The sequence below is a fragment of the Hemicordylus capensis genome, chromosome 1 (genome assembly GCF_027244095.1).
Source record: "Hemicordylus capensis ecotype Gifberg chromosome 1, rHemCap1.1.pri, whole genome shotgun sequence".
NCBI lineage: Eukaryota > Metazoa > Chordata > Lepidosauria > Squamata > Cordylidae > Hemicordylus > Hemicordylus capensis.
The window spans coordinates 148,850,181-148,874,162 of NC_069657.1; the positions used below are offsets into that span (position 1 = coordinate 148,850,181).

The 23,982-nt window shown below is 46.1% G+C and overlaps 1 protein-coding gene across 6 annotated transcripts in view; it reads left to right on the top strand.

Annotated features, from left to right (window-relative positions):
* The window catches only part of WNT6 (Wnt family member 6), an 81,556-nt gene that overhangs the window by 13,679 nt on the left and 43,895 nt on the right, over nucleotides 1-23,982 (top strand). The window contains exon 2 of one of the 6 annotated variants that reach the window (XM_053284919.1): nucleotides 1,678-2,003. The exons of 3 other annotated variants lie outside the window; for them this stretch is intronic. In XM_053284919.1, the coding sequence (XP_053140894.1) occupies nucleotides 1,678-2,003 (326 nt within the window). Of the gene's footprint in view, nucleotides 1-1,677; nucleotides 2,004-23,696; nucleotides 23,795-23,982 lie in introns of those variants that run through there. 2 more of the 6 variants (XM_053284927.1, XM_053284926.1) reach the window with 2 other exon arrangements.

Sequence of the window (23,982 nt, forward strand, 5' to 3'; positions counted from 1 at the left end):
ATCTCAAAAGGGACATTGTAGAACAGCAAAAGGTGCAGAAGAGGGCAACTAAGATGATCAGTTGCCTAGAGCACCTTCCTGATGAGGCAAGGCTGGGGCTTTTCAGTTTAGAAAAAAAAGGCAACTCTCTCCTGGAAGACATGGATGATAGAGGTCTAACATTATGCATGGTGTGGATAGAGTGAATAGAGAGACATTTTTCTCCCTCTCTCACAACACTAGAACCAGGGGTCATCCTCTGAAACTGATGGCCAGGAAATCTAGGACTGACAAAAGGAAGTACTTTTTTTTTACACAGTGCATAGTTCATCTGTGGAATTCTCTGCCATGGGATATGGTGACAGCCACTAGCTTGGATGGCTTTAAGCGGGGCTTAGACATATTCATGGAGGACAGGTCTATGGGTGGCTACTCGTCTTGATGGCTATAGGCTGCCTCCAGGCTCCGAGGCAGGATGTTTCCCATATACCACAGAGCAACAGCAGGAGAGAGGGCATGCTTTTATCTTTTGGCTGCTGGCTTCCCAGAGGCATCTGGTGGGCTGCTGTGTGAAACAGGATGCTGGACTACATAGGCCTTGGGCCTGATCCAGCTGGGCTGTTCTTATGTACAATCAAATTCAAGCCAGACTACACTTGTATCACAAGCACAAAGCAATAACTAGAAGTACATGCAGAGCAGATAACTCAAGCAAGTGAGCCCAGTCACAGACTACACATCAAGCCCTCATCTGTCTGACACACACACACACACACACACACACACACACACACACACACACGTATAACCCACATGTGTACAACCAGATGCATATACAATACCCTACAGGCCAGGTTCACGTTTTAGGAGGCACTTGGCAAACTACCCTCCAGGAGCGCCCTCTTATCCAGGTGAGCCCTGAAAGAATTGCTCTGCTGCCACCACATGGCTATGGCACAGAGATGGTTTAGGGACCAGCAGTGGGCCCTTCTAATCAAGCTGGATCCTTGACTTCAGTGATGCCAGCCCCCCCCCACCCCGATGCCAGCATACCTGCCAGCATACCATGAAATGTTTAGGAGGCATTCTAGAAAACATCTGCCCTTTTCACAGATGAGTAATAATGGTGATTTTCCCAAGCAGGGAGCTCAAACATATCCCGCTCAAAAAGCCAGCCAGAGGCAGACGCAGAGAGGTCACAGATAGGGTACAACAGACACACACCCATACACGGGTGTGCACATGCATAAGGCAGAGGCTAAGGGACTTTCATGACACTCACGGTTGCTGGCTGAGGCGGATCTACGCTGCTTCTGGAGCTGTTCTGCCACTCGCACTGCTGCCATTGCTTCCCACAGACCAGCTCCTGCTGCTTCTCTGATCAGTATGCAGAGAGGGTGGACAGGGTGGCTGCAGCCTCTGGAGGGGGCAGATGGGGGAAGCTTCAAGTGTATACGGGGGAAGGAAGGGCAGTATCAAGTGAAAACTGGGGAAAGTGGAGGCAAGCCCCCAGAGGTGCTAAAAGGAACATTGTAAGAACACTCCAGCTCTCCTTGTTTTCTGTTTTCCTTGAGGAGAGAAAGATTTTTCACACCCAGAATATATCTGGGTCGCCTCTGAGGAAGAGCTAATTTAGATGCAATCATGAAACATGTTAGACAGTAATGAGATCTAGAGTGTTTTATATATTTTTTTCAGCATCTCTGGGGCTTATATCCTGTTCTTCCAGAAACCTCAAGTGATCCGCTGGCAGCTGCTGCCCCAACGGCAGCACACAACAACTACAGAAACTGTTACCAAGCCCATCCCGCTGCTGTCTGCTGTGAGATTCTGGTTCTGCTGCTGCTATTGCTGCCACTATCAAATTAATGCCACCCCACAGGGCCACGCTGCCCCTCCCCCTCCCTGCCACTCACAACCATCCTGCAGGGAGGCAGCGAGTGTGCAGCCAAATCGAACAAGTGAGAAAGCCAGCCAGGATCCTCGCTGCTACACAAGGACTGGCCAGGGGAGAGGAGGCCTAGGTAAGGAGAAGGCCTAAAAAAGGAAGTGGATAAGAGAAACAAGCCTAGGGATCTCAAACAGAAGGACTGCAACAAAACCACTGTTCAGACATTATGTTGTATATGTGTATACAGGTATACATGTTGTTTGTGTGGATGACTATCCATGCATTCATCGTAAAAATGAACCTGGGTGCAGGCTCCCTTAAATGCAGGGTACAGATAAGAAGTGAACTGCTTTATGTGCATTGAACATAATGCGTGAATTTAGATCTGTGTGTGCAGACACCAGAGGCGTATCTAGGGAAAATAGTGCCTAGGGCAAGCACTGAAATTGCGCCGCCTGTCCAAACATCTGACACCCATCTTTCAGATAACTTTACCATACTATCAGCTGAAAAATACAAGTCAAGCTTTTAATATTTCAAAAACTATTTAGCAGTGGATGTAGCCAGACCAAAAAATGCTGGAAAACTACAAATTTCAGTATGCTTGGGCTCATGAAATACCCAAATACTATGTGGAGGTGTACTTGGAAAACTAAACAGAAGGGCCTGTATAATTCTCTACTATGCATTATAGCATCACTATTACATAAGTTTTAAAAATAAATGAAGATTTTGACTTTTCCCAGATACTCTGAAAATAATTAAAAGGATATGCAGAGTAAACTGTGTCACTGCTTGGAATATATTCTAGTTTTTCAGAAAGACAGTTAAAATGAGAGAAAAAGAGCAAGAAAATCCCAGTGGGCCTTAATACTAAGGATTTCACACTGATTCAAAGTCAAACACCATTAATAGCCATATTATTAAGACATCACATTTAACTCACTTCTCACAAGAAGCAAAGTAAGAGCGAATGAATACAATCCTAGCTCATAAGCTTCAGTTCAGTACTCACAAGCCCTGATTCTCTGTACATAGTGACAATCTGAATATGTGTACAGTGACATATATATATATATATATATATATATATATATATATATATATATATATATATATATATAAACTATAACCTGTAGCCCCTTTGGGGGGCTTCCTAAAGGCTGTGGGAGGGGGTCTGCAAAGGTTCCCCCTCCCCCCACTGGCCTCTAGGGCCTCTCAGGGACCATTTGGGCATGTGCGGTGGCCATTAAAAAAATTTTTTTTTTAAAGAAAATGGCCACTGAAAACAAAATGGCTGCCGCGCATGCTCAAATGGCCTCTGCGAGGCCTGGCATGGCCGAGGGCCTCACAGAGGTCATTTGAGAATGCGTTGTGGCCATTTTGTTTTTGGCGGCCATTTTTTTAAAAATTATTTTTAAAAATGGCACCCCCCTTGAGGTGGTGCCCAGGGCATGTGCCCTGCCTGCCCGACCCTAGATATGCCCCTGGCAGACACTGTGCACAGTATGTGCTTTTAACATAATGTGCAAATAAGATGAGAGAGTGATCCTGAGAATGGGAAGAAGAAAGGTAAAGGCTAGATGGAGGAATCAGAGGAAGAATGGGAAGACTGGAGAGATATCCATTGCAAGGAGCTGCAGAGGACTGGAAAGCCAAAATTATGAACGTATGAAGATGCCTTTTCTGGAGTCAGGCCTTGGGTCCCTTTCACTCAGTTTTCTCTGCTGATTGCCAGTAGCTCTCCAGCAGCGTTCCAGGCAGGAAACTTTCCCAGTCTTAGCTGGAGACTTCAGGAACCTGGGAGCTGTAACTCATGTACTACCATTGAACCATGGCTCTGCCTCATAGCTTTACAAATTATGTTGGTCTAGAAAGAAGAAGAACAGCCAAAGCTGCCCGTTTCTGCTACAGGCAATGATGCTGCAATGATGCTGCAAAACAACAGCAACAGCAACAGCAACTAATATTTATATATCGCTTTTCAACAAAGGTTTCCAAAGCGGTTTACGTCAAGAAATAATAAATAAACTAGCTTAACCCGCACAGAGCATCTGCACGCTAGTAGAGGTGTGCACGGAACCGCCACATTGCGGTCCGGCACTGGGGTGGGGGGTCGCTTTAAGAGCGGCGGGAGGGTTTACTTACCCCTCCCGCCACTTTCCCGATTTGGCGCCAAAATTAGTAGTGAAATTGGGGCGGCAGGATATCTCCCTGCCGCCCCTTCCCCGCTGCGGCTCACTCGGCAAAGCTCCCAGTAATGCTTTGCGCGTGTGCACATTGTGCGCGCGCTTCACGTCACTGACGTGCGCAAGCACACAAAGCATTACTGGGAGCTTTGCCGAGTGAGCCGCAGCGGGGAAGGGGCGGCAGGGAGATATCCAGCCGCCCCAATTTCAATACTAATTATGGCCCCAAATCGGGAAAGTGGCGGGAGGGGTAAGTAAACCCTCCCGCTGCTCTTAAAGCGACCCCCCACCCCCAATCCGGACCACCAAGGTCCGGACCGGTCCGGGCCCATCCCTACATGCTAGTCCTTGATTGCTCCCCTCACCCACTGTCACAGCCCCCTCACCTCAGAGATCTCTCCACCCTCACCTGAGCTGCACTCCTGCTCCGCCTCCTCCATCCAGTTGCTTCCATGCCTCTCACCCCTCTTGGTCATGGCTGCAGCATTCCTGGCGCCTATTGTCCAAGCTGCAGTACCCTATCCCCAGAGACCACCCTACCCTCACCCAAGCCCTGTTCCTCCCCACAGGAGCAGGAGCAGCGGTTTACTGGGTCCTTCCTCACTGCTGTGTTGGCCACCTGTTCCCCCCAGGCTGCTGACAGGCTCAGGCCCATCCATCACCCTTCATTCTTTCTCCCTTCTCCTCCCTTCTTTCTCTCTCTCTTTCCTCCACTTCTGTCTTCTTTCCCTCTCTTCTTATCTTTTCCCCCTTTCTCTCCCTCTCCCTCTCTTCCTGAGTTAACAGATCTTGTTTATGTTGTTTCCTCATCTAATTCACACAACGGCAGCCTCCTTCTCCTGAAGGGGCTCTTTCCTCCCTCACAACCCCTCTCTTCGCAGACCCTTGCCTGCTATCCTTGTATATATATAGATTCCTCTCTTCTACAATCAAGAACATCTTCTGGCCAGTAACAGTTGCATTCCAACTGACCTTAACCATCACATGCTCCACCTCCCGATCTGCATATGGAATCCCCACTGCCCAAACACCACAGTGCCATTGGCTCCTCCTCCCTATCTGCATATCAAACCCCCACTGCACAATCACCATGGTGCTTCTGCTTGTGAACTCTCGTGAGAGCTGCCACGCATGGGATTAGTGACAGGTACGTCTAAGAGAAATAAATAAATAGATAGATAGATAAGATGGAGGGTTCACACTCTAAAAAGAAACACAAGATAGACACCAGCAAAAGCCACTGGGGGTGGATAGGGCCAGTTGCTCTTCCCTTGCTAAATATAAGAGAATCACCACATTAAAAAGGTGCCTCATTGCCCAATTAGCAGGGGTTAACAAAAGGGCTGGATGAGGATGGTATATTTTTGAAGAGCTCTCATGTCATGAGAGTCCAATGGAATCCACGGCTAGCACCATACACATTTGTAGCCAATGCTGTTTGGCAGCTAGGCCTTTGTGGACGAAGGCTAGCATTGGTTCTAGATACCCTGACAGCAACATTGAGACAAACAGCTTGTGGAAGAGATAACAATACTGTATTTACCTGAATCCAAGATGTCCCCCCCCCAAGTTCTTTGATATTAGAAATCAGGAGGTTATCTTAAATTCAGAGTCCTGTTCCTTTTGAGTGAATGCAGGTATAACCTGCATTTAGCCTTTACTTTTTAAGGAGGTCATCTTACATAGGAACATAGGGAGCTGCCATATACTGAGTCAGACCATTGGTCTATCTAGCTCTGTATTGTCTACACAGACTGGCAGCGGCTTCTCCAAGGTTGCAGGCAGGAATCTCTCTCAGCCCTATCTTGGAGATGTTGCCAGGGAGGGAACTTGAAACCTTCTGCACTTCCCAGAGTGGCTCCATCCCCTGAGGGGAATATCTTACAGTACTCACACTTCTAGTCTCCCTTTCATATGCAAGCAGGGCGGACCCTGCTTAGCTAAGGGGACAAGTCATGCTTGCTATCACAAAACCAGCTCTCCTCTCCAAAGGAGTCATCTTCGATTCAGGTAAATATAATACTTCACATTGATATAGGTATCTAGGTATCCCCAACAACCGTGAGAAATATAGCTAGTGGAAGAAACAGATACTTCACACTCATATAGTCTCGCTACCCCCATATTACAGATGAGGGCACAGAGAAAAGTAGCTTTCAGCGAGTGCATGGCAGAAGTGAGAGTAATACAGGGACTTCCTGATTCATAAGTTAACTACTCAGCTACACCAGCTCTCTGATCCACTGAAACAAGTCTTGAAAAAGTGTGGAGTTTTCCAGCCTAGACAAAGTCTCGCGTCACTCTTCTCCCTTGCTCGTGGATCCTGCAAACCCTCCTATTAGAAAGCTTCTAATGGTTTTTCCTGTAATACCATGTCAAATTGTTTCAACCACTAAGGTTTGGTTTAGTAAATGTATCCCACAGCCCTTTCTTGGTCTCTGCTTATGACAATTTATAGATGGTATGACATGAGTTTATTGGTTTATTTAGCCAGTCACTGACTCATAGGGAGATGCAACCCAAGAAGCAAATTTATCTGGTCCCTGGCAGCTCTACCAGATTTTAATCAAGGCATGGTAAACATTTTGCCCACAGTTTCCACATAAAGAAAAGGAAATTGTGTTCAGATCTTGTGTGAGAGACAGATATTTGGAACTGCATTTTAATGTGACTCCTCCTTGGGGTTTTTAGATGTGATGCCTCAGCCATGTCTGAGTGCATGTGCTCTATAACTGTGAAGCCTTTATTGCTGGGTGCACTGAGTTTATTATAAAAGCTGACCACCCAGGAAGGGATTGGGCAGTGTGTTTAGTTCTGGCCTCGAGGCTAGTGTCTGGGTTATAGCACGGCTCTTGGGAAGGAAAAGAGTGTCCATCTCCAGTACAGAGCAACTGTTTGGATAGTCAGCATATTATGGCTGTGTGGACCTCTGTAGGGAAGCATAATCAATTGTACTTTCAGTTGGTGCTGGAAGCACCAGCACTTTCCTGATCCTACCTTGTTGTGTGAGTTGATTGGCTTAGGAAATATAGGAACTGTGCACAGCACAGCACAACACCCAATCAATGCAAAGACATGAGGGTACATGACAGACCAAGCTGAGCCAATGCTGGTAGGAGGAGGGACAACTCTCTGTAGTTGGTAAGCCTGTTGCTTCTCCGGGGGTTTTCTAGCATTTTAAACAGACCACGGACACATGTGGTCCCAATTATCCCATTTCTTTTCACCCTAGAGTGAGGACATGTGTGAGCGCGGCAGCTCTGCCAGTCAAACTGTCTGGTTGTTGTCACCCATGACACTTTTGTGTGAAAGCAATAAACATCAGTGACACTTGTTACTGTTAAGCTTGGTTAGGCTGTATTATCGACTGAGGGGTTTCAGCGTCACAACCATTTGAGAACTTTGCCTCTAGTGCTTTCTTTCCCCCTCAGCATATAGCTTTAGGGTGGACAACTATAAGGACCCCCCCATCCCTGCCATAATGATCTTCTAACCTCTGTCAACTATTTGGGCTTATTCCCCTCTTATTTATTTGCATTTATTTAAATTTTAGAAATTTATTATTTTAAAGCTGTGGCTGCCATTACTTTAAAATAAGATCAATTCAAAACAAAGAAACAATATCAAAGTGGTCTATATAACAGTTACGATAAAATGAACTATCTGCAAAGTGCTCTCTCTCTCTCTCTCTCTCTCTCTCACACACACACACACACACACACATTAACACGATGCTAGGCAATTTTTTAAACCCACAGTGTGCCCTGGATGGTGCTGCGTGTCAGGGAACTTATGGATATTCATGATGGTGCTCCCCAGGGAGGTGGATGTGCCTTGGAGCTCCTGCTGTCAGCTTAGGTAGTGGCATAGAAAGAGAGAGAGAGAGAGAGAGAGAGAGAGAGAAATTGAAGCAAGAAAATAAGTGAAAAAAATAAATAAAACTAATGGACAATGAGTGGGGTTCTGAAAATGAAGACCCCTTTAATATCCATTTGGATCCTTTCATGTGCCATCAGGTTTGTTTCAGAATGAATGGAACCCAAAATGAATGGGCCTCATTCAGTTCAGGTTTCATTAGCTCTGAAGACAAAAATGCTCGGTTCTCTTCTGAACATCAAACTGCTGCTAAAGGACAGCTAGATTTGAAAGTTAGCAATGCTACTCCCCATATTTGAAGCAATACTGCAGCTACAGTCATTGGTGGTGGGTGGAAAATCTTGTAAACAAGGCTAGGTTTGTGACACTATGACTCTTATACCCATCTGAGTCCTCTGTTAATGTCCCCTCCTGGCATGCATGATAACCCAATCCTTGTACTGCTAGCCTGGACATGTTCCAGGCATTAGTGTGACTAGATGCAAAGGACAACATGGTTCCTGTGCCTTTAATATCTGTCCTCATGACCTCAGTTTAGACTAGTGCAAAGCATTGTACGTGGTGCTGCCTTTGAAGACTTCTTGGAAACTTCAGCTGGTACCGAGTACAGCTGTTAGGTTACTAACTGAGACTGGTTACAGGGAACATATCTTGCCAGTTCATAAAACGGCCACATTGGCTGCTGGTCCATTTCCAGGCATAATATAAATTACTTTTGATTCCCAGGAAGGCTCACCTGGCACCAAATCAGATTTTTTTTTTTTTTTTTTTTTGCACCAGGCAAAGAACTTTTTTATTTGCCCAGGCTCTCTGGTTAGCAAGCTTGTTTGAATTTCGTGGTTTTATCAGTCCTGATGGATTTTAGTCTATTGCTTCTGTCATTTATGCCAGTATAGCATAGGACTAGTGTTGGACTAGTGTTGGACTAGGACCGGGAAGACTCGAGTTCGAGTCCCCATTCGACCATGTAACTAACTGGGTGACTCTGGGCTAGTCATGTATCTCTCAGCCTAACTTACCTCACAGGGTTGTTGTGAGGATAAAAAAATAAGCATGTACACTGCTCTGAGCTCCTCAGAGGAAGAGCAGGATATAAATCTGAAGAATGAAATGAAATGAATTTACATGGTACAGAATAATAGAATTCTATAGAATTCTATATTGTTTGCATGATGCAGAAGTCTTCAAATATTGTATTATATTTAATACTCATGTTCACCACTCTGAGAGTTTTTAATTGAATGGTGGCATATATGCTTTTAAAATAAATAAAAGAAAAAATAGTTGTACAAAAGGTTTTCTTACCCTGTAGGCAGAGGCGTAACTAGGGAAAACAGCGCCCGGGGCAAGCACTGAAATGGCGCCCCCCCCCACCGCGCCCACCGCCCCCCCAACATACTACATTATACTTAGGTTTTTCCTCACAAGCGCCCGCCGCCACTGCCAAGCCAGGCCACTGACTGGCCGCCAGGCGCCAGCAAAGCAATGGGGGGGGTGCAGGCGGCACGGAAGGGACTGCTAGTGGGGAAGGGGGCACCGATGCGCTCCCTTGACTGCTGCAGTGCTGCTGCACTGAGCAGGAAACATTTGTATTAACAAAAAAATAAATTAAAAAAAAAAGAATTTGGTCATGGCGGCGCCCCCCCATGTGACCAGAAAAGATGGCGCCCGGGGCACGTGCCCCCCCTGCCCCCCCCTATAGTTACGCCTCTGCCTGTAGGACAAACTGTATTTGTTGAAATTTCCTCTTGTCTAGAACTATTAAAGGGAGTGTGCATACTTGGACTTGATGAGTTTCTTTTTCTTTTGTGAGGAAGCCTGGCTTCCCCCTAGCCTTCACAATGCATTTGACAGACAATATTTATCAGATATTTGAATTCTGATCTCAACTGTCTTGCTGTACTCCACGCCCACCAACAGTCTTCAGGTAGGAGATGTACTTAAGAAAAAAACACAACTTTTTAAAGCTACGCATACAATGTGTTCATTCAACATTGCTTTGTTTTTTTAAAATGATGTTTTAAAGAGTTTTTTAAATGCTCTCTAAATGGAAGTGGGTTTGTGATTATGAAAACATATAGAAGAAAAGGCGTTGTTGAAGGAGAACCAGCATGGCTTCTTCAAGGGCAAGTCTTGCCTCAGTAACCTTTTGGAGTTCTTTGTGAGTGTCAACAGGCATGTGGATAAAGGTGATCCGGTTGACATAGTATACTTGGACTTCCAAAAAGCTTTTGACAAGGTCCCCCACCAAGGCTCTGGAGTAAACTTATCAGTCATGGGATAAGGGGACAGGTGGATTGGTAACTGGTTGAAGGACAGGAAACAGAGAGTAGGAATAAATGGACAGTTTTCACAATGGAGGGAAGTAGGAAGTGGGGTCCCCCAGGGATTGGTACTGGGACCAGTGCTCTTTAACTTGTTCATAAATGATCTAGAAGTAGGAGTAAGCAGCAAAGTGGCCAAATTTGCAGATGACACAAAACTATTTAGGCTAGTGAAATCCAGAGTGGATTGTGACGAACTCTAAAAGATCTCTCCAAATTGGGGGAGTGGGCAACAAAATGGCAAATGCGGTTCAATGTAAGCAAGTGTAAAGTGATGTATATTGGAACAAAAAAACCCAACCCAACTTCACATATATGCTGATGGGATCTGAGCTGTTAGTGACTGACCAGGAGACAAATATTGGGGTCATGGTGGACAACTCATTGAAAGTGTCAATTCAGTGTGCAGCAGCGGTGAAAAAGGCCAATTCCATGCAAGTTTTTCTCCCTCTTTCACAACACTAGAACCAAGGGTCATCCCATGAAACTGAAGGTTATGAAATTTAGGAATGACAAGAGGAAGTACTTTTTCACACAGCGCATACTTAATCTATGGAATTCTTTGTCATGAGATGTAGTGATGGCCACCATGGGATATGGTGATGGCTTTAAAAGGAGCTTAGACAAATTCAAGGGCTACTAGTCTGGTGGCTGTGGGCCACCTCCAGCCTCAGAGGCACTATGCCTCTCAATACCATAAGAACATAAGAACAGCCCTGCTGGATCAGGCCTAAGGCCCATCTAGTCCAGCATCCTGTTTCACACAGGGGTCCACCAGATGCTGCTGGAAGCCTATAGGCAGGAGTTGAGGGCATGCCCTCTCTCCTGCTGTTACTCCCCTGCAACTGGTACTCAGAGGCATCCTGTCTTTGAGGCTGGAGGTGGCCTATAGTCCTCCAACTAGTAGCCGATGATAGACCTCTCCTCCATGAAGTTATCCAAACCCCTCTTGAAGCCATCCAGGTTGTTGGCTGTCACATCTTGTGGCAGAGAATTCCACAAGTTGATTATGTGTTGTGTGAAAAAGTACTTCTGTTTGTTGGTCCTAGATTTCCTGGCAATCAATTTCATGGGATGACCCCTGGTTCTAGTGTTATGTGAGAGGGAGAAGAATTTCTCTCTTACCACTTTCTCCACACCATGCATGATTTTATAGACCTTTATCATGTCTCCCCACAGTCGTCTTTTTTCTAAACTAAAAAGCCCCAGGTGTTGTAGCCTTGCCTCATAAGGAAGGTGATCTAGGGAGCAACGGTAGGCGAGAGGGCATGACCTCAGCTCTTGCCTGTGGGCTCCCCAGAGGCATCTGGTGGGTCACTGTGTGAAACAAGATGCTGGACTAGATAGGCCTGGGCCTGATCTAGTAGGACTGTTCTTATGTTCTTAAACACCAGCTATTCGGCACTGTGTACAGCTGACTTCTGTGGTAAACTATCAGAATCAGTTCTCCCTGAGCTTGATTCTGGACAGCAATTTGTACATCTGTATAGGGTGTAGTGAACGTTGTTGCACAAGTGCTATGGTCTGCCAACAGATTCCCAGCTCAAAGTTCAACATATGTGTTCACTTCCCAGCATACGTTGTATGTTGCACTTGACTACTGTAATGCATTCTACATGGGGCTGCCTTTGTATGCACTCCAGAAATTACAATTGGTATAGAATGTGGCACAAACATAAAAATTACAAATCAAAGTGAAAATAACCATAAGACAGTTAGAGAAACAATAGTTCAAATCTTAAAAATTGATTGTTAGAAGATGCAGTAATGGCTCTTAGGAGTCACAATTACATCTACTATGAATTAAGGAAGAAATAAATATAACAAGATTAAAGCAGAACATAAGCGTAGCACTTAAAAGATGAATGGTCCAAACCTGAATTAACAATTCTATGATTAAAATATTCCTAAAAATATGGTATTAGCAAATTGCTATTTAACTGCTATTAGCAAATAGCAATTAAAATAAAGAGGTTACATCAAAAGAGGTTTCCCACTTAGTTAAAATTAAGAAATGCACCTTCCCCCCCAGACGAGCGGTTGACCTTGCTGGGAGTGTGGATCACCACTGAGTGGAACAGTGTGGTGTTCCAGAGGCCGGGATGATATCCTCCGGATATCTCACAATGCATTGAGGGATTCCCCCAGGAGAGACAGGTGCTCTAGGTGCCCATCTCTGTGTCTGCTGGAGCTGAACACAGCCCCAACAAACACATGATCCCAGAGCCCAGGTTAAGGGCTCACTTGAGCCTTTAATCCTAGCTAAGAGCCGTGTTTTAAAGCAGGGCTAGGCAGCGCTGCCCCACCAGGATCAGGCCTGATCCTGGCAGTTCTCACATGCAGCCTAACCCAGGTTGGGCTTCCGTAGCCTGGGTTAGGGTGCACGTGAGAGCAGCCAGCTCAAAGTATGTCTGTATGCATCCCAAAGTACAGGAATTCTGTCTGCCTTGGGATCTACTTACCTTCTAGGCATTTACCTATGGCCTCATTATTCCTGTTGCTTGAAAGGCAGAAATTAAGATTTTGCAGAATGGGCTGGGTGTGTTTTTAGAAAGGAGCCAGTTGTGGGAGAAAGACAACAAGGGAGCGGGATGGACAAAGAAACACCTGGATGTGCCCTGGTCTTGAATGGGGGAACACAGTAACACTCCCACTGACTGCTTGCCCCAAACGTCTAAGAATATAAGATTAACTTTTAATGTGTGTACCTAAGCTGCTAAGTCTTTGATTCTCTGCCTTTTCATGGGGAATGTTCTAGAGCAGGGGCTATTTCCAGGTGTCTGGTTAAGTTGCTCATGCTCAGAATTTAAAGTTTTTGAAAAATACTGTACTGGGATCTTAATATCATCAGGAAGGATTCAGGTATATCGAAGGTGTGCTATTACAGAGAGATGACATTGCAATCACAAGAAGATAGAGGCATCCACCTCTCCCTCCTCCTCCCCTCTCAAAATTGCCAGTGCAGTGGCCAATATCCAGAATACTAAAATGCAGACTCTGCCCCAGTGCAAATGCTATATGAGAGGTCTCTTCTACTGTGCAAGGGCATGAGGGCTACATAGGGCCTGGTACTGTGCATGTTTATTGAGAAGCAAACCTTGCTGAGTTCAACAGAGCTTATTAACAAGCAAGTATGCATAGGATTGCCACTTTAATGTTTTATAGGATGGGATTGGAGTCTCTGTCTGTCTGTCTGCCTCTCTCTCTCTCTCCTAGCTACACATTACGTAAGCCCATCATTCACAGTTGGGCTTAAAACCAGAAGTATCTCTGTCCTACCCTTTCCAAGGACTCAGGGGGTGGCAACAACCATTAAAAATATAAAATAAAGCATATACTATAAAAACAAAATTCCAGATTATATCAAAATTGCCTGACAGCTACTTCATCCTAGCTGTCGAATGACAGCCCAAGGAGGAAGGTTTTACAGCTTTGCTGGAAAATACGCAGGCATGGATGGTGACAAACTTCTAGGGAAGGAAGTTCTGCAATTGTGGGGTGGCCACCAAAACTGCTTCCCCGTGAGCCCTTCTTTTCCCACACAACTTGATGTGTGGATGGTGAGCCAAGAGAGTGCTCTCTGGTGATCTTGAAGGTCACTAAGTACAAGGGATGAAAAGGGGCTGTCTGAGAGATTTAGTAGAGTCCTGATTAATTTTTGGTACTTAGAAAATCAAAAGATTCCTTTTCTCTTCAGGATCCACAAATGCTTCCTGTCCTCTTCTGCTTCTCATAAAGAAGCCTATGCTTACCTTCATGAATACAAACTTGTATGAGCTCATACCTAAAAGGAAGATAAAATAAAACATCTTAGAATAATTAAAGTTTGAAGTCTTGTACCAACTCAACCTTACTTTAAATACTACAATTTATTGGCCTGTATTTGCTTGCTGACTTTTGGGCTTTGAGAGGGGTCGCAGTTCTTAGGGCCTGAAATGTTTTTGTGTGTTGAGCGGGTGGGGAGACAGCAGAGAGCATTTGCCTCTGTGATAGACCCTAGAGTGGGCAGGATCAGTCAGGACCACAGCATGCTTTGATCACACTAGTGACTCAGAGTTGATCATCACACTAGTGATGATCAGCCAACAGAAACCGAGAAGCCCCACAAGATGCCTCTTTCACAAGCTTAGAGGAAAGGGTGGAACAGGGGAGACTAGAGCAGTGTGACCATCATACTAATAAAGAAACATTCAAAAACTGGCTTGAGGAAGCAGAATCAGGGAGGAATGGCCACCTACTCTAAAACCTACTCCTGCCTCCTGAGAGAGAAAGTCCTTGACTCCTTGTATGATGGAAATCCTGAGATTTTGGGCTAGTTCACACAATGAATTTAATGTTAGTTTGATAGAAATTGGAGATCCCCATCATGCGCATACTCCCATGGAGTGTGTTGCGTGAACTCAGGATTTTCTGCCAATCTCTGGTTGGCAACGTGCCAACCCGACATGAACACAACTTGGTCAAGCCAACTTCAGATCCTGATTATGAGTCTTGGCTTCATGTTGGGTTGATGTGTTGCCAATAGGAGATCAGCACAAAATCAGCACATGACATGGTCTGTGGGAGCGCGTGCACACAGTGGGGAGCTCCAGTTCCATCAAACTAATATTAGATCCATCATGTGAACCAGCCCATTGAGATGTCAGTTCTATGCACTCTTGCTCGAGTTTCAGGCAAGGCTTATTTCTGAATTTGCATGCATAGGTTGAATGTTGTCTCTTGCCCTTCATTGTGATGTGACAGCTTGTTAAACAGAGGCCTGGCAGTCCTGGCTGCTTGACATTTTGTCCTGTAGAATAAGCCATCACTCAGGCATCACAAAACTAGAACGAGCACTGATTTCTGCTTGGCTAAGGTTGCTTGCAAACATGCCCTGAAGTTTTTACATGAATCTAGGACCTGGAGCTGTGAGAGCATAAAATATCTTGGAATGTTATCCAGATTTTAAAAGTGCAGAACCCTTTCTGGACTAATGCATCTCTGTGTATGAGCTGCCCAGAAAATTGTGGATGCTGGACCGTGGGATTGAGGTTTTATCAGTGCAACAGTTGGGCTGCTTAATTACTCAGTTGCAAAGGCAGGAATGAGTCAAGCACATGAGTGACGTCCAGGAAACTCTTTAACCCAGAGCACTGGAGTCGAGGTTCTCTGCCCTGGGGGTTCAGGAGTCTGGTTGTGTGATTATAATCATCACTTCAACCCTTAATTCCTTCGTCACTTGGCCTGTGCCACCTACGAGCATTGCTGAGGAGCTGCAGTCCACCCGCTGCTTCTAAGAGAATCCCAAGTGCTTTTGTGGCTGCTGAATATATTTATTTGCCATCTTTCCAATGCAAAGCTGTGGGAGGAGGGAAACCTGTGGCTAAGACCAGGATGCTGGTGAGAGATCTGGGTTTAGTTCCCAGATCTGCCAGCGACTCTCTGGGGAATCTTGAATAACACACTTCCTGCTTGCCTGCATCCATCTTATTGAAGAGAACAATACTCATTGTTCTTTCTGTTTACACACAAATATCACCCAAATGCTTATATATTCACTTCAAGAACCCCTGACTGGCAGTCCTACTGATTTCAGGGGGACGCTGCATGCCTGATTGTAGTGCATCTATATTTGTGTTTTTAGGATCAAGGCTTAGCTAGGCACAGGGGTTTAGCAAGGTTGGAGTGGGCCCAGAAACAAGATTTTAAAGTGGGGGGCCCCCTCATTGAAGCTCAGCTCATGAAGTAAAGAAATCTTAAAATTGTGGATAATGCAAGTCATTTAATGGTACTAGAGGAAGACATGCTGTTCTGGTAGCTCCAGGTCTTAACACTCACATCAATTTCGGAGGATGAATACAACTGAAGGAAGCCCAGGGGGGTGCACAGCTGGGGGAGTCAGTCATGTGACTTGTCTCTGGGGGGGGCAAGGCAGTAGGCCCCCAGACAACTGTCTCCCCTTGCCCTATTATAGTTACGCCCCTGGCTAGGCAGGAACAACCTCTCTTGTCAACTTCTCTTGGATAGCACCCAATAATAGACTGTATCTCCAGAAGCATCCAGAGCTGCCCTGAAGCACTCCTGTAGCTATGGTACAAAAGCTGGATGGGCCCTTAGCTTTGCGGAGAGAATTGCTGACAAGATCTCCTGGCCTGATATGCTGTTTGCAGAGGTGACCCAAGGCATTGTGGCATCTGAGGTGAGATACAAAATGTTGCCTTGCCCCATTGCTCCTAGTGGGGCCAGCCAGGGGTGTAGCTAGCGGAGAAGGGGTCCATGTTTGCTCCTCTCCCTGGCAGCCCCTCAGAGTGGGGGACATAATGAAGAAAATAGTTTGGGATGGAGCTGGGGGCCCTCAGGAGTTGGGAGGCCTAGGTTCTCTGTACCCAACTGCTCAGCTATAGCTACACCCCTGGGGCCAGCCCTCTCTCAAAACCAACTTGTGCAAGTTTTGAAAGTGCATGGGGGCAGGGAGGAGAGAAAGTTGCCAGCAGGCTCTGCTTCTTGCAAGGTCTGCAAAGCTTGTGAAGAGATGTGCTCCTTGCAAAGTTTGCTAGGGTCAGATTGGTCCCAAAGAGTTGGATCGGCCGGCAGGGTGGAATCTTGCCATCCTGCTGGTGCCTCAGTAATCTGCCGCCTGAGGCAACTGCTTTGCCTCGCCTCTTGAAAGGGCCACCCCTGACTGTTTGAATGAAAGACTCAGAGGGTGTGTGTGAAATTCCTGACTATGGGAGAGTCTTTTTGAGCTCGAGAACCCTCACAATTAATTTCTGGGTATCCCTTGTCAGTGGCCCTGGGTATGGATCTTAGGGTGCAGCATCAGAGACTTCCCACATAAAAATCAGAGGCAGTTTTCTGTCTCCACTTGGCATGTCAGAGAGTAATCCTTCCTTATACCTCAAAGTCCATTCTCTTTAGTTTATGAAAGAGATGGGGCTCTTTTACAGTTTAGTGTTTTTGTTTTTGGAGAGAGAGAGAGAGAGAGAGAGAGAGAGAGAGAGAGAGAGAGAGAGAGAGAGATGAATACTGAGTCTGGCGCTTCAGTCAAGCAAATGGGATGTTTTGCTCTCCAGAAGTGTGGAGGAACCCGCCTGGAGCTATCACTCACCCCCATGAGCCAGCCGCTCATGGATACCGCTCCATTTTGTGAAGGGGAAGCGCCGTAACTGTGATATCCGGCACTTCTGTGAGTGGCAGCCTTGGGTGATCCAGGTTGCTGCCCATGGAAGCACTGTGACCATCACAGCTATGACACTTCTCCCTTCACACAAACAGAGCCATAACTATGAGTGGCCAGCAGGAGGGGGTGAGTGACAGCGGTGGGGCGGGACTTCCTCTCTGCTTCCAGAGCTGTAAGCGTGAATGCTGCTTGTGCTCATAACATCTGAATAGGGCTGATGTTTAATAGGAAGCAGGGGATTGACCATGGGACATGATCCCTGGTCAGATGTGAAATGATTTGGCTGAGGTAGCTTCTGAGTTGGCATGATGTGATAGGGGCTGAAGGGGATACGCTGGCAATGCTAGAAAATGGGGTGGGGCTGGTGGGGCTCTTGTGAATTTACATTCCCTTTAACAATAAGAGAAGGCAGATCTGGCCACAGTTACCCATGCCTTAGTCACGTCAAGGCTGGATTACTGTAACGCGCTTTACGTGGGGCTGCCCTTGAAGAATATCCGGAAACTGCAGCGAGTGCAAAACGCGGCAGCGAGGGTTTTGTCCAGAGCTGCCCGGTGGGAGCACATCACACCCATCCTGAAAGAGCTGCACTGGCTGTCAGTTTGTTTCCGGGTCCAATTCAAGGTGCTGGTTTTGACCTTTAAAGCCTTTAACGGTATGGGCCCGGGGTATCTGAGGGACCACCTGCTCCCAAGGGTTGCTGCCGGCTTGACAAGGTCATCTGAGGGGGCTCTGCTCCGGGTGCCTACAATGAAGGAGGCTCGTCTGTCGTGCACTTGGGACAGGGCCTTCTCTATTGTTGCCCCCAGACTTTGGAATGCTCTCCCAGTGGCCATTCGCTCTGAGGACTCCATCACAGTTTTTAGAAAGCTTCTTAAATCTTGGCTTTTTACCCAGGCTTTTACATGACCGTTTCTATGCTGCTTCTATGTGTTTTTATGCTTATATTTTATAGTTTTTAAATTAGAGTTGTTTTATATTTTTAGCTTAATATTTTAATTGTCATTTTTATTGTGTTTTTAACTTTTGTAAACCACCTTGGGGTTGTTTTTAATGAAAGGTGGTATAGAAATCCAACAATGAATAAATAAATAAAATAAAAAATTTTGCAAGCAAAATTTTCCCCATCACAGCATCTCTGTGCCAAGATAAAATTTTGCCGGTCATGTAGTTGTTAAAGGCACAAGAGCCCTGTCACAAAAAAGGTGACAATCCTTATTCTTTCTGATTTAAAAATCTGTGGAAGCAAGACCTGCAGAAGCAAGTGAAACAATGGTTGACATAATGAGGGAAATTACTTAAATCAGTCCCATTGAAATTAAAATGACAAGTTAGGCTGTTTTGAATAATTTTCCTCATCATGCCAGCCAACATCTTTTTTATGCTTTAAATGCTGGAAGCATGTTCCGTATTTCTTTTCCTGTAGGATAAATGGAACTACTTTGATATTTTTTTGCTAGCAAATTTTAAGGGAAATTACTTTACTTGACCTGCATCCCAGTGTGTTTCTTGTTTTAAATTTCAGTGTTTGTTGCACTCCAAATCCACAGTCCAATGAGCCAAGTGAAAAAAAGAGACATGCTACGGGGCCGGTTGGTTTCAAAGTCTCAGCTGTCAGCTCTTGTTAAGTAGCCATCCTGGTGGACAGGATTCTGGCAAACCTGAATTAGCAGGTACAGTGAAGGTAAAAGAGCCACAAGTGCCTGATAAAATGGGAACCAACGCCCTAAATTTTGCTGTGCAGTCCCAACATCATGTACATTAGGCTCTATATTGCATATGATGTTCAGGAGAGCAGATAGATTGGTATCTGGTTGGACAGAGGAAGTGGAGGGCATTATGATGACATTTAATTGATGGAAGAAACGGAGAGATGGGATTGTTCACTGAACTTATCTCATAAGCTCCACTAAGTGGGCAGATTTCAAGCTTGTGGGATCTATTTCTTTTTTTAACTACAACTCCAGCGTCGATCAACTAGAGCAAAAGTGGCTTGCTGCTGCTTAAGGCAAGGTGCAAAGCACCGCCTCACACACCCCTCACTGGCCCCACCCCCTGATGTAGCCCTGCCCTCTCCACCTCAGCCCTGCCCACTGGACCATAGGTCCGCACTGACACTGCCCCTCTTTCCTCTCACCTTCTGGGTGCAGGCTATGTTCATGCCCTGGGGCTGGCTTGCTCTTTGCTGTCTCAGGCAGTGTGCAGCGCCTCTAGTTTTGCTGGCCCCTGTTCTCTTGCTGACATCATGCTTTCCCCTCCAGCACCAAAGTGGTCAAGCCTGGTGCTGGAAGAGAGCGAGGTGGCAGTGAGAGAACTGGGGCTGGCAAAACTGGAGGCAGGGCACGTTGCCTGAGACAGCAAGGAGGAAGCAGCCGCACATGTGCTCTGTCCTTGTCCTGGGGCCAGCATGCACCACTGTTTACTGTATTAGGCAGCGTGCACTGCCTTTAGTTGCCAGTCCTTGTCTCTTGTTGCCACCCCACTGTCCTTTCCAGCTTATCCACTTTTGGTGCTGGGCGCTTTCCAGATGACACCCTAGAACGGCAGTAAGATGCTTTGGCTTGGCAGGATCGTATTGAAAATGATCCCCAGAATCTCAAACTCCTACACTGGGAAAACACAGCTATCTTTCTGCAACGGACTTGCCACTTTGTAGCACTAAATCACAAAAATGAAATCCGAAGCAAGACATCGGAAATGTGAACGGCACCTTGCTGTCAGAGCAGGGGCTGCGGTGTCACAACACAGGAAGTACGGAAGCCCACTTAGCAGATCTGTAGTGACACGGCAGATCCGGTGGTCAGGGTTCATCTGGAAAGTGCCCTGGAAGGGAGAACGTGGTGGCGGCAGCTGGTCGGCAAAACTGGAGGCAGCACACATAGGTGTGGACTGGGGAGAAGGAGGCAGGCCAGGATGAGGAACACAGGTTGGGCAGCAAGGTTGGAGTGGGGCCTGGGCAAAATGTGGTGTGGTCCCTGCTGGGCTCCCTGCCAAAGATGCCCCCTCCCCTCCCCTCTCTTTGCTGCAGAAGAACTGTAAGGGCATGCGGAAAAATAAAAGATTTTGGGCATACCCTTTCTCTTACTCTTATGAAAATAATATCACACACTCCCCACTCATGCAGACGCTTTCCTCCACACACTTGCACATGTGCATTTCCTGACTTCAGAAACATTTTTTAAACCTATATACCATGGCTTGAAGCCAAGATGAGTCCTCCAGTCAGGTGCCAGCAGCACGCCAGTGAGTCAGGGAGAAGGAAAGCAAAGAAAGAGCTATTGCCCAGTCAGTGGGGCCCCCTTCCCTCAGGGGCCTGGGGACATTTTGCCCCCCCCACACCCACACCTTGTTCAATTATCGCTATGCCTCTAAGCAATGGCATAGGTGAGGCTAGGGTGATTTGTCATGTAATACGTCAAATGATGGCGAAGGCTCTTCCTTTCCGTTAGGGAAGGACGTGTTCCCAGTTTGGGTAAACTTCTTTTATTTAAATGTAATTATGACAATTGACAGACAGATTGAGCCGAGTATATTAGGCTCGCTGTCGGCCTTTAAGAGAGCCCTAAAAACTTGCTTGTTTGGCCTGGCCTTCCAAGTTTTGTAAATTGTTTTTTAAAGTATTTTAATTCATTTTAAATGGTTTTTAATTGTGTTTGAATTGTTTTTATATGGTTTTTAGCATTGGATTTTAAATGGTGTGTGTTTTTACGTCTTTTAAAATTTGTTGTACACTGCCCAGAGCCTTTGGATGGTGCGGTTTATAAATGTAATAAACAAACAAACAAATATTGAGTGCAAATATTGGACCAAAGTGATGTAATCTGGTCAAGTATCAGAATAAAGATTTTTGCTTGGGGTGACAGCAGTAGGTAGCAGGGCGATACCTGCCGTGGGGTGGGGTACCTGCACTTGGCTTGTAGTACATCTGCTGCCTGAAGCCATTGCCTCATCTTGCCTCATGGAAGAGCTAACCCTGCACCAGAACCAAGGATGCAAAATAGTGGCTCAAGAGCCAGACATAGACTTTTAATGAAGGAACAGGGTAATTCTGAGTACATGCTCAGCCCAGTAGATTCCACTCTCTTCTACCTGCTCCTGTTTTAAAGGTTAGCAAAATGTATTGTAGCATGAGCTTTCCTAGGCAAACATCTCTTTCACTGGATACATGAATTAGAAAGCTCACATCACAATTAATTTGTTACTCTTTCAGGTGATTAGCTGTCCTGCAAGAGACTAACATGGCTTCCCTTTGAGAATATGAAATGTATGTTGCTGCATCTGCAGCATATTAACATTCAGTTGTATTGTCAGTTTTGAAAATATACAACATCCCAAAGGGCAGTTTTTACTCAGTTTTCACACATTAAAATAAATAAATCAGTGAGTGCCCCTCTAGTCATGCTGGGCAGCCAAAATTAGTATGTCCGTTTTCTTTTTTGCTCTAATCTGTTAAGTGAGATATTTCTTAGTTTCTTCTGTACAGCTTGAATAACAATTCAAAGTGAGATTAGAATGAGACATCAGACAAATACCAACTCGTATTTGCCTTACATTTGAGCCTGAGACTCACAAAGTGAACTAAATACTACAAAAAAAAAAAAAAAGAAGAAGAAGAAGAGAGAGGCTTGTGGTATCTGTTTGGTTTTGCGGTAACAAACCAACACAGCCAACCCTCTGGAAAATGAATCAAATGTCCAACAAATTTGGACAACGAGGTGGCTGTTTAGGTACCTTTAGAAATAGCTGTATAGTAAATGTTGTCACTGAGGGTGAAATAGTCATCTGTAAGTTACATATTAATGGCTGAGAACTATGTACGAAATCATTCAAAGCTCATTGAGATGGAAAACAAATAAGATTAGCCCACTTAAATTCATGGTTTTGACATTTCCTGGTTCCCCAACATCAACCTGATTGGCCTAACTAGTAGATGTCAAAGGCCAACAAGGGCTTGAAGAGTTCTTTCAGGACAAGAGACAGGAAAGCAACTTTGGCAATATACCGTCCAGGCTGAACCAGGTCTGGGGAACAAGCAGGGCTGGACTGTGTCCAGGGAAACCAGGGTGGGCAGGCAAATTGAAGGCAGCACCTACATTCAGGCTAAACAGTCCCAAAGGGGCAGTTCACTATTATGGAACTTCCTCCCAAGTGAGCAGAGGCGCTCTTACCCCTGGACTTTGGGGCTGAAGTCGATGGCCTCCACAGCTCCTGGAGACCCCCAAATCCTCTTTAGTCTGTCCTGGGTGGTGTGGTCACCCAGAGGAGCATGATGAGGCTTAATGTGAAGGGGAGGGGGCCCCTTCAAAGGCTTTTAGATCCAGGCTCTAAAATTACCTACATGCACCTCTGCAAGGGAGTTTGACAGACCAAATCTGTTGTTATTTTTAGGTGATTAGTGAAAATTCATCTCTTCTACACCAAGCCTTTTATGACCCTTCAGCTTGTTTCTCTGCACTGCTACTAATAATTTTAGATGTTAGTTTTGTTTGATTTATTTTATTACACTCGATCAGTTGTGGAAAGGTGGGATGTAAACTTAAATATCAATAAGCAAACAGATGCATAGGTCCAAAACAGGTGGGCAGGGCAGGTGTGGGGAGAGTGTTGTGAAGGTTTGGTCAAAATGCTTGGCTGGTAGAGTTCCGGCCACCCTTTTTCCTGCCACAGAGAGTCTGTGTCTTTAACCAGCGCATAGCAAGTGGCAATGGAATAAGTGCAGCCTTTTTTGGCATGGGGTGTGGGTGCAGTGACAACATGCAGCTGTTAAGGGGTTTAACAATCTCTGAGGATGTTCTCAAGAGCAGCCAAGCCCGGGCTGGAATCCACACAGATCCCAGCGGCACCATGGTGGCAAACCTGCCTATGGAACCCACCTGTTAGCCAAGGTTAAGGGCGTGGGCATGCCCTTAACTTGGGCTAGCTGCCCATGGGCAAGTGCCAGCTGCTCCCAGCCAGCACTGGGCATGGTGCATTATGGGATATCCAGGGGCAGGCCCGTAACAATGATAGGGCAAGGGGAAACAGTTGTCTGGGGGCCCCACTGCCTGGAGGGACACCCCAGAGGCACCCGTTGTGACTCCCCATTGCCCCCTGCCCAGCCCCATAGCCTCTCAGCCACTTGCCCTCTTCGCCGTCTCTCCTGCTTGTTCTGCTGGCCGCAATCGAAGGAGCAGCCCAGCTGCCAAGAGCTTCTTTTCTCCCGCCTCTCAGCTGATTGGCGGGTGGGCGGGGCTTCCACGGAGGCCTCCGTGTAGGCCGCAGTGAAGCCTGAACTCGAGTAGGGCCCAAGCAAGCCAGGAAGGAGGAGGCAGCCAGAGTGTTCTCTGCAGCAGAAGACCCCTTGCTGCCCTGCTTAACCCAGACCAGCATTTGCCAGGTAGAGTGTGAACTCCTTTTTGTGGTTACCTTTCCCGCCCCCCCCCCCCATATATAGGGATCTGCTTGCCATAGGGCTTGGATATGGGGGGGGGGAGGGACCGAGAAGTCTCTGAATATTTATTTTGAAACAGCTTGGAAAATTTGCTGACTTAAAAAAAACTATCTAAAAAGTCCTATAAGTGGCTT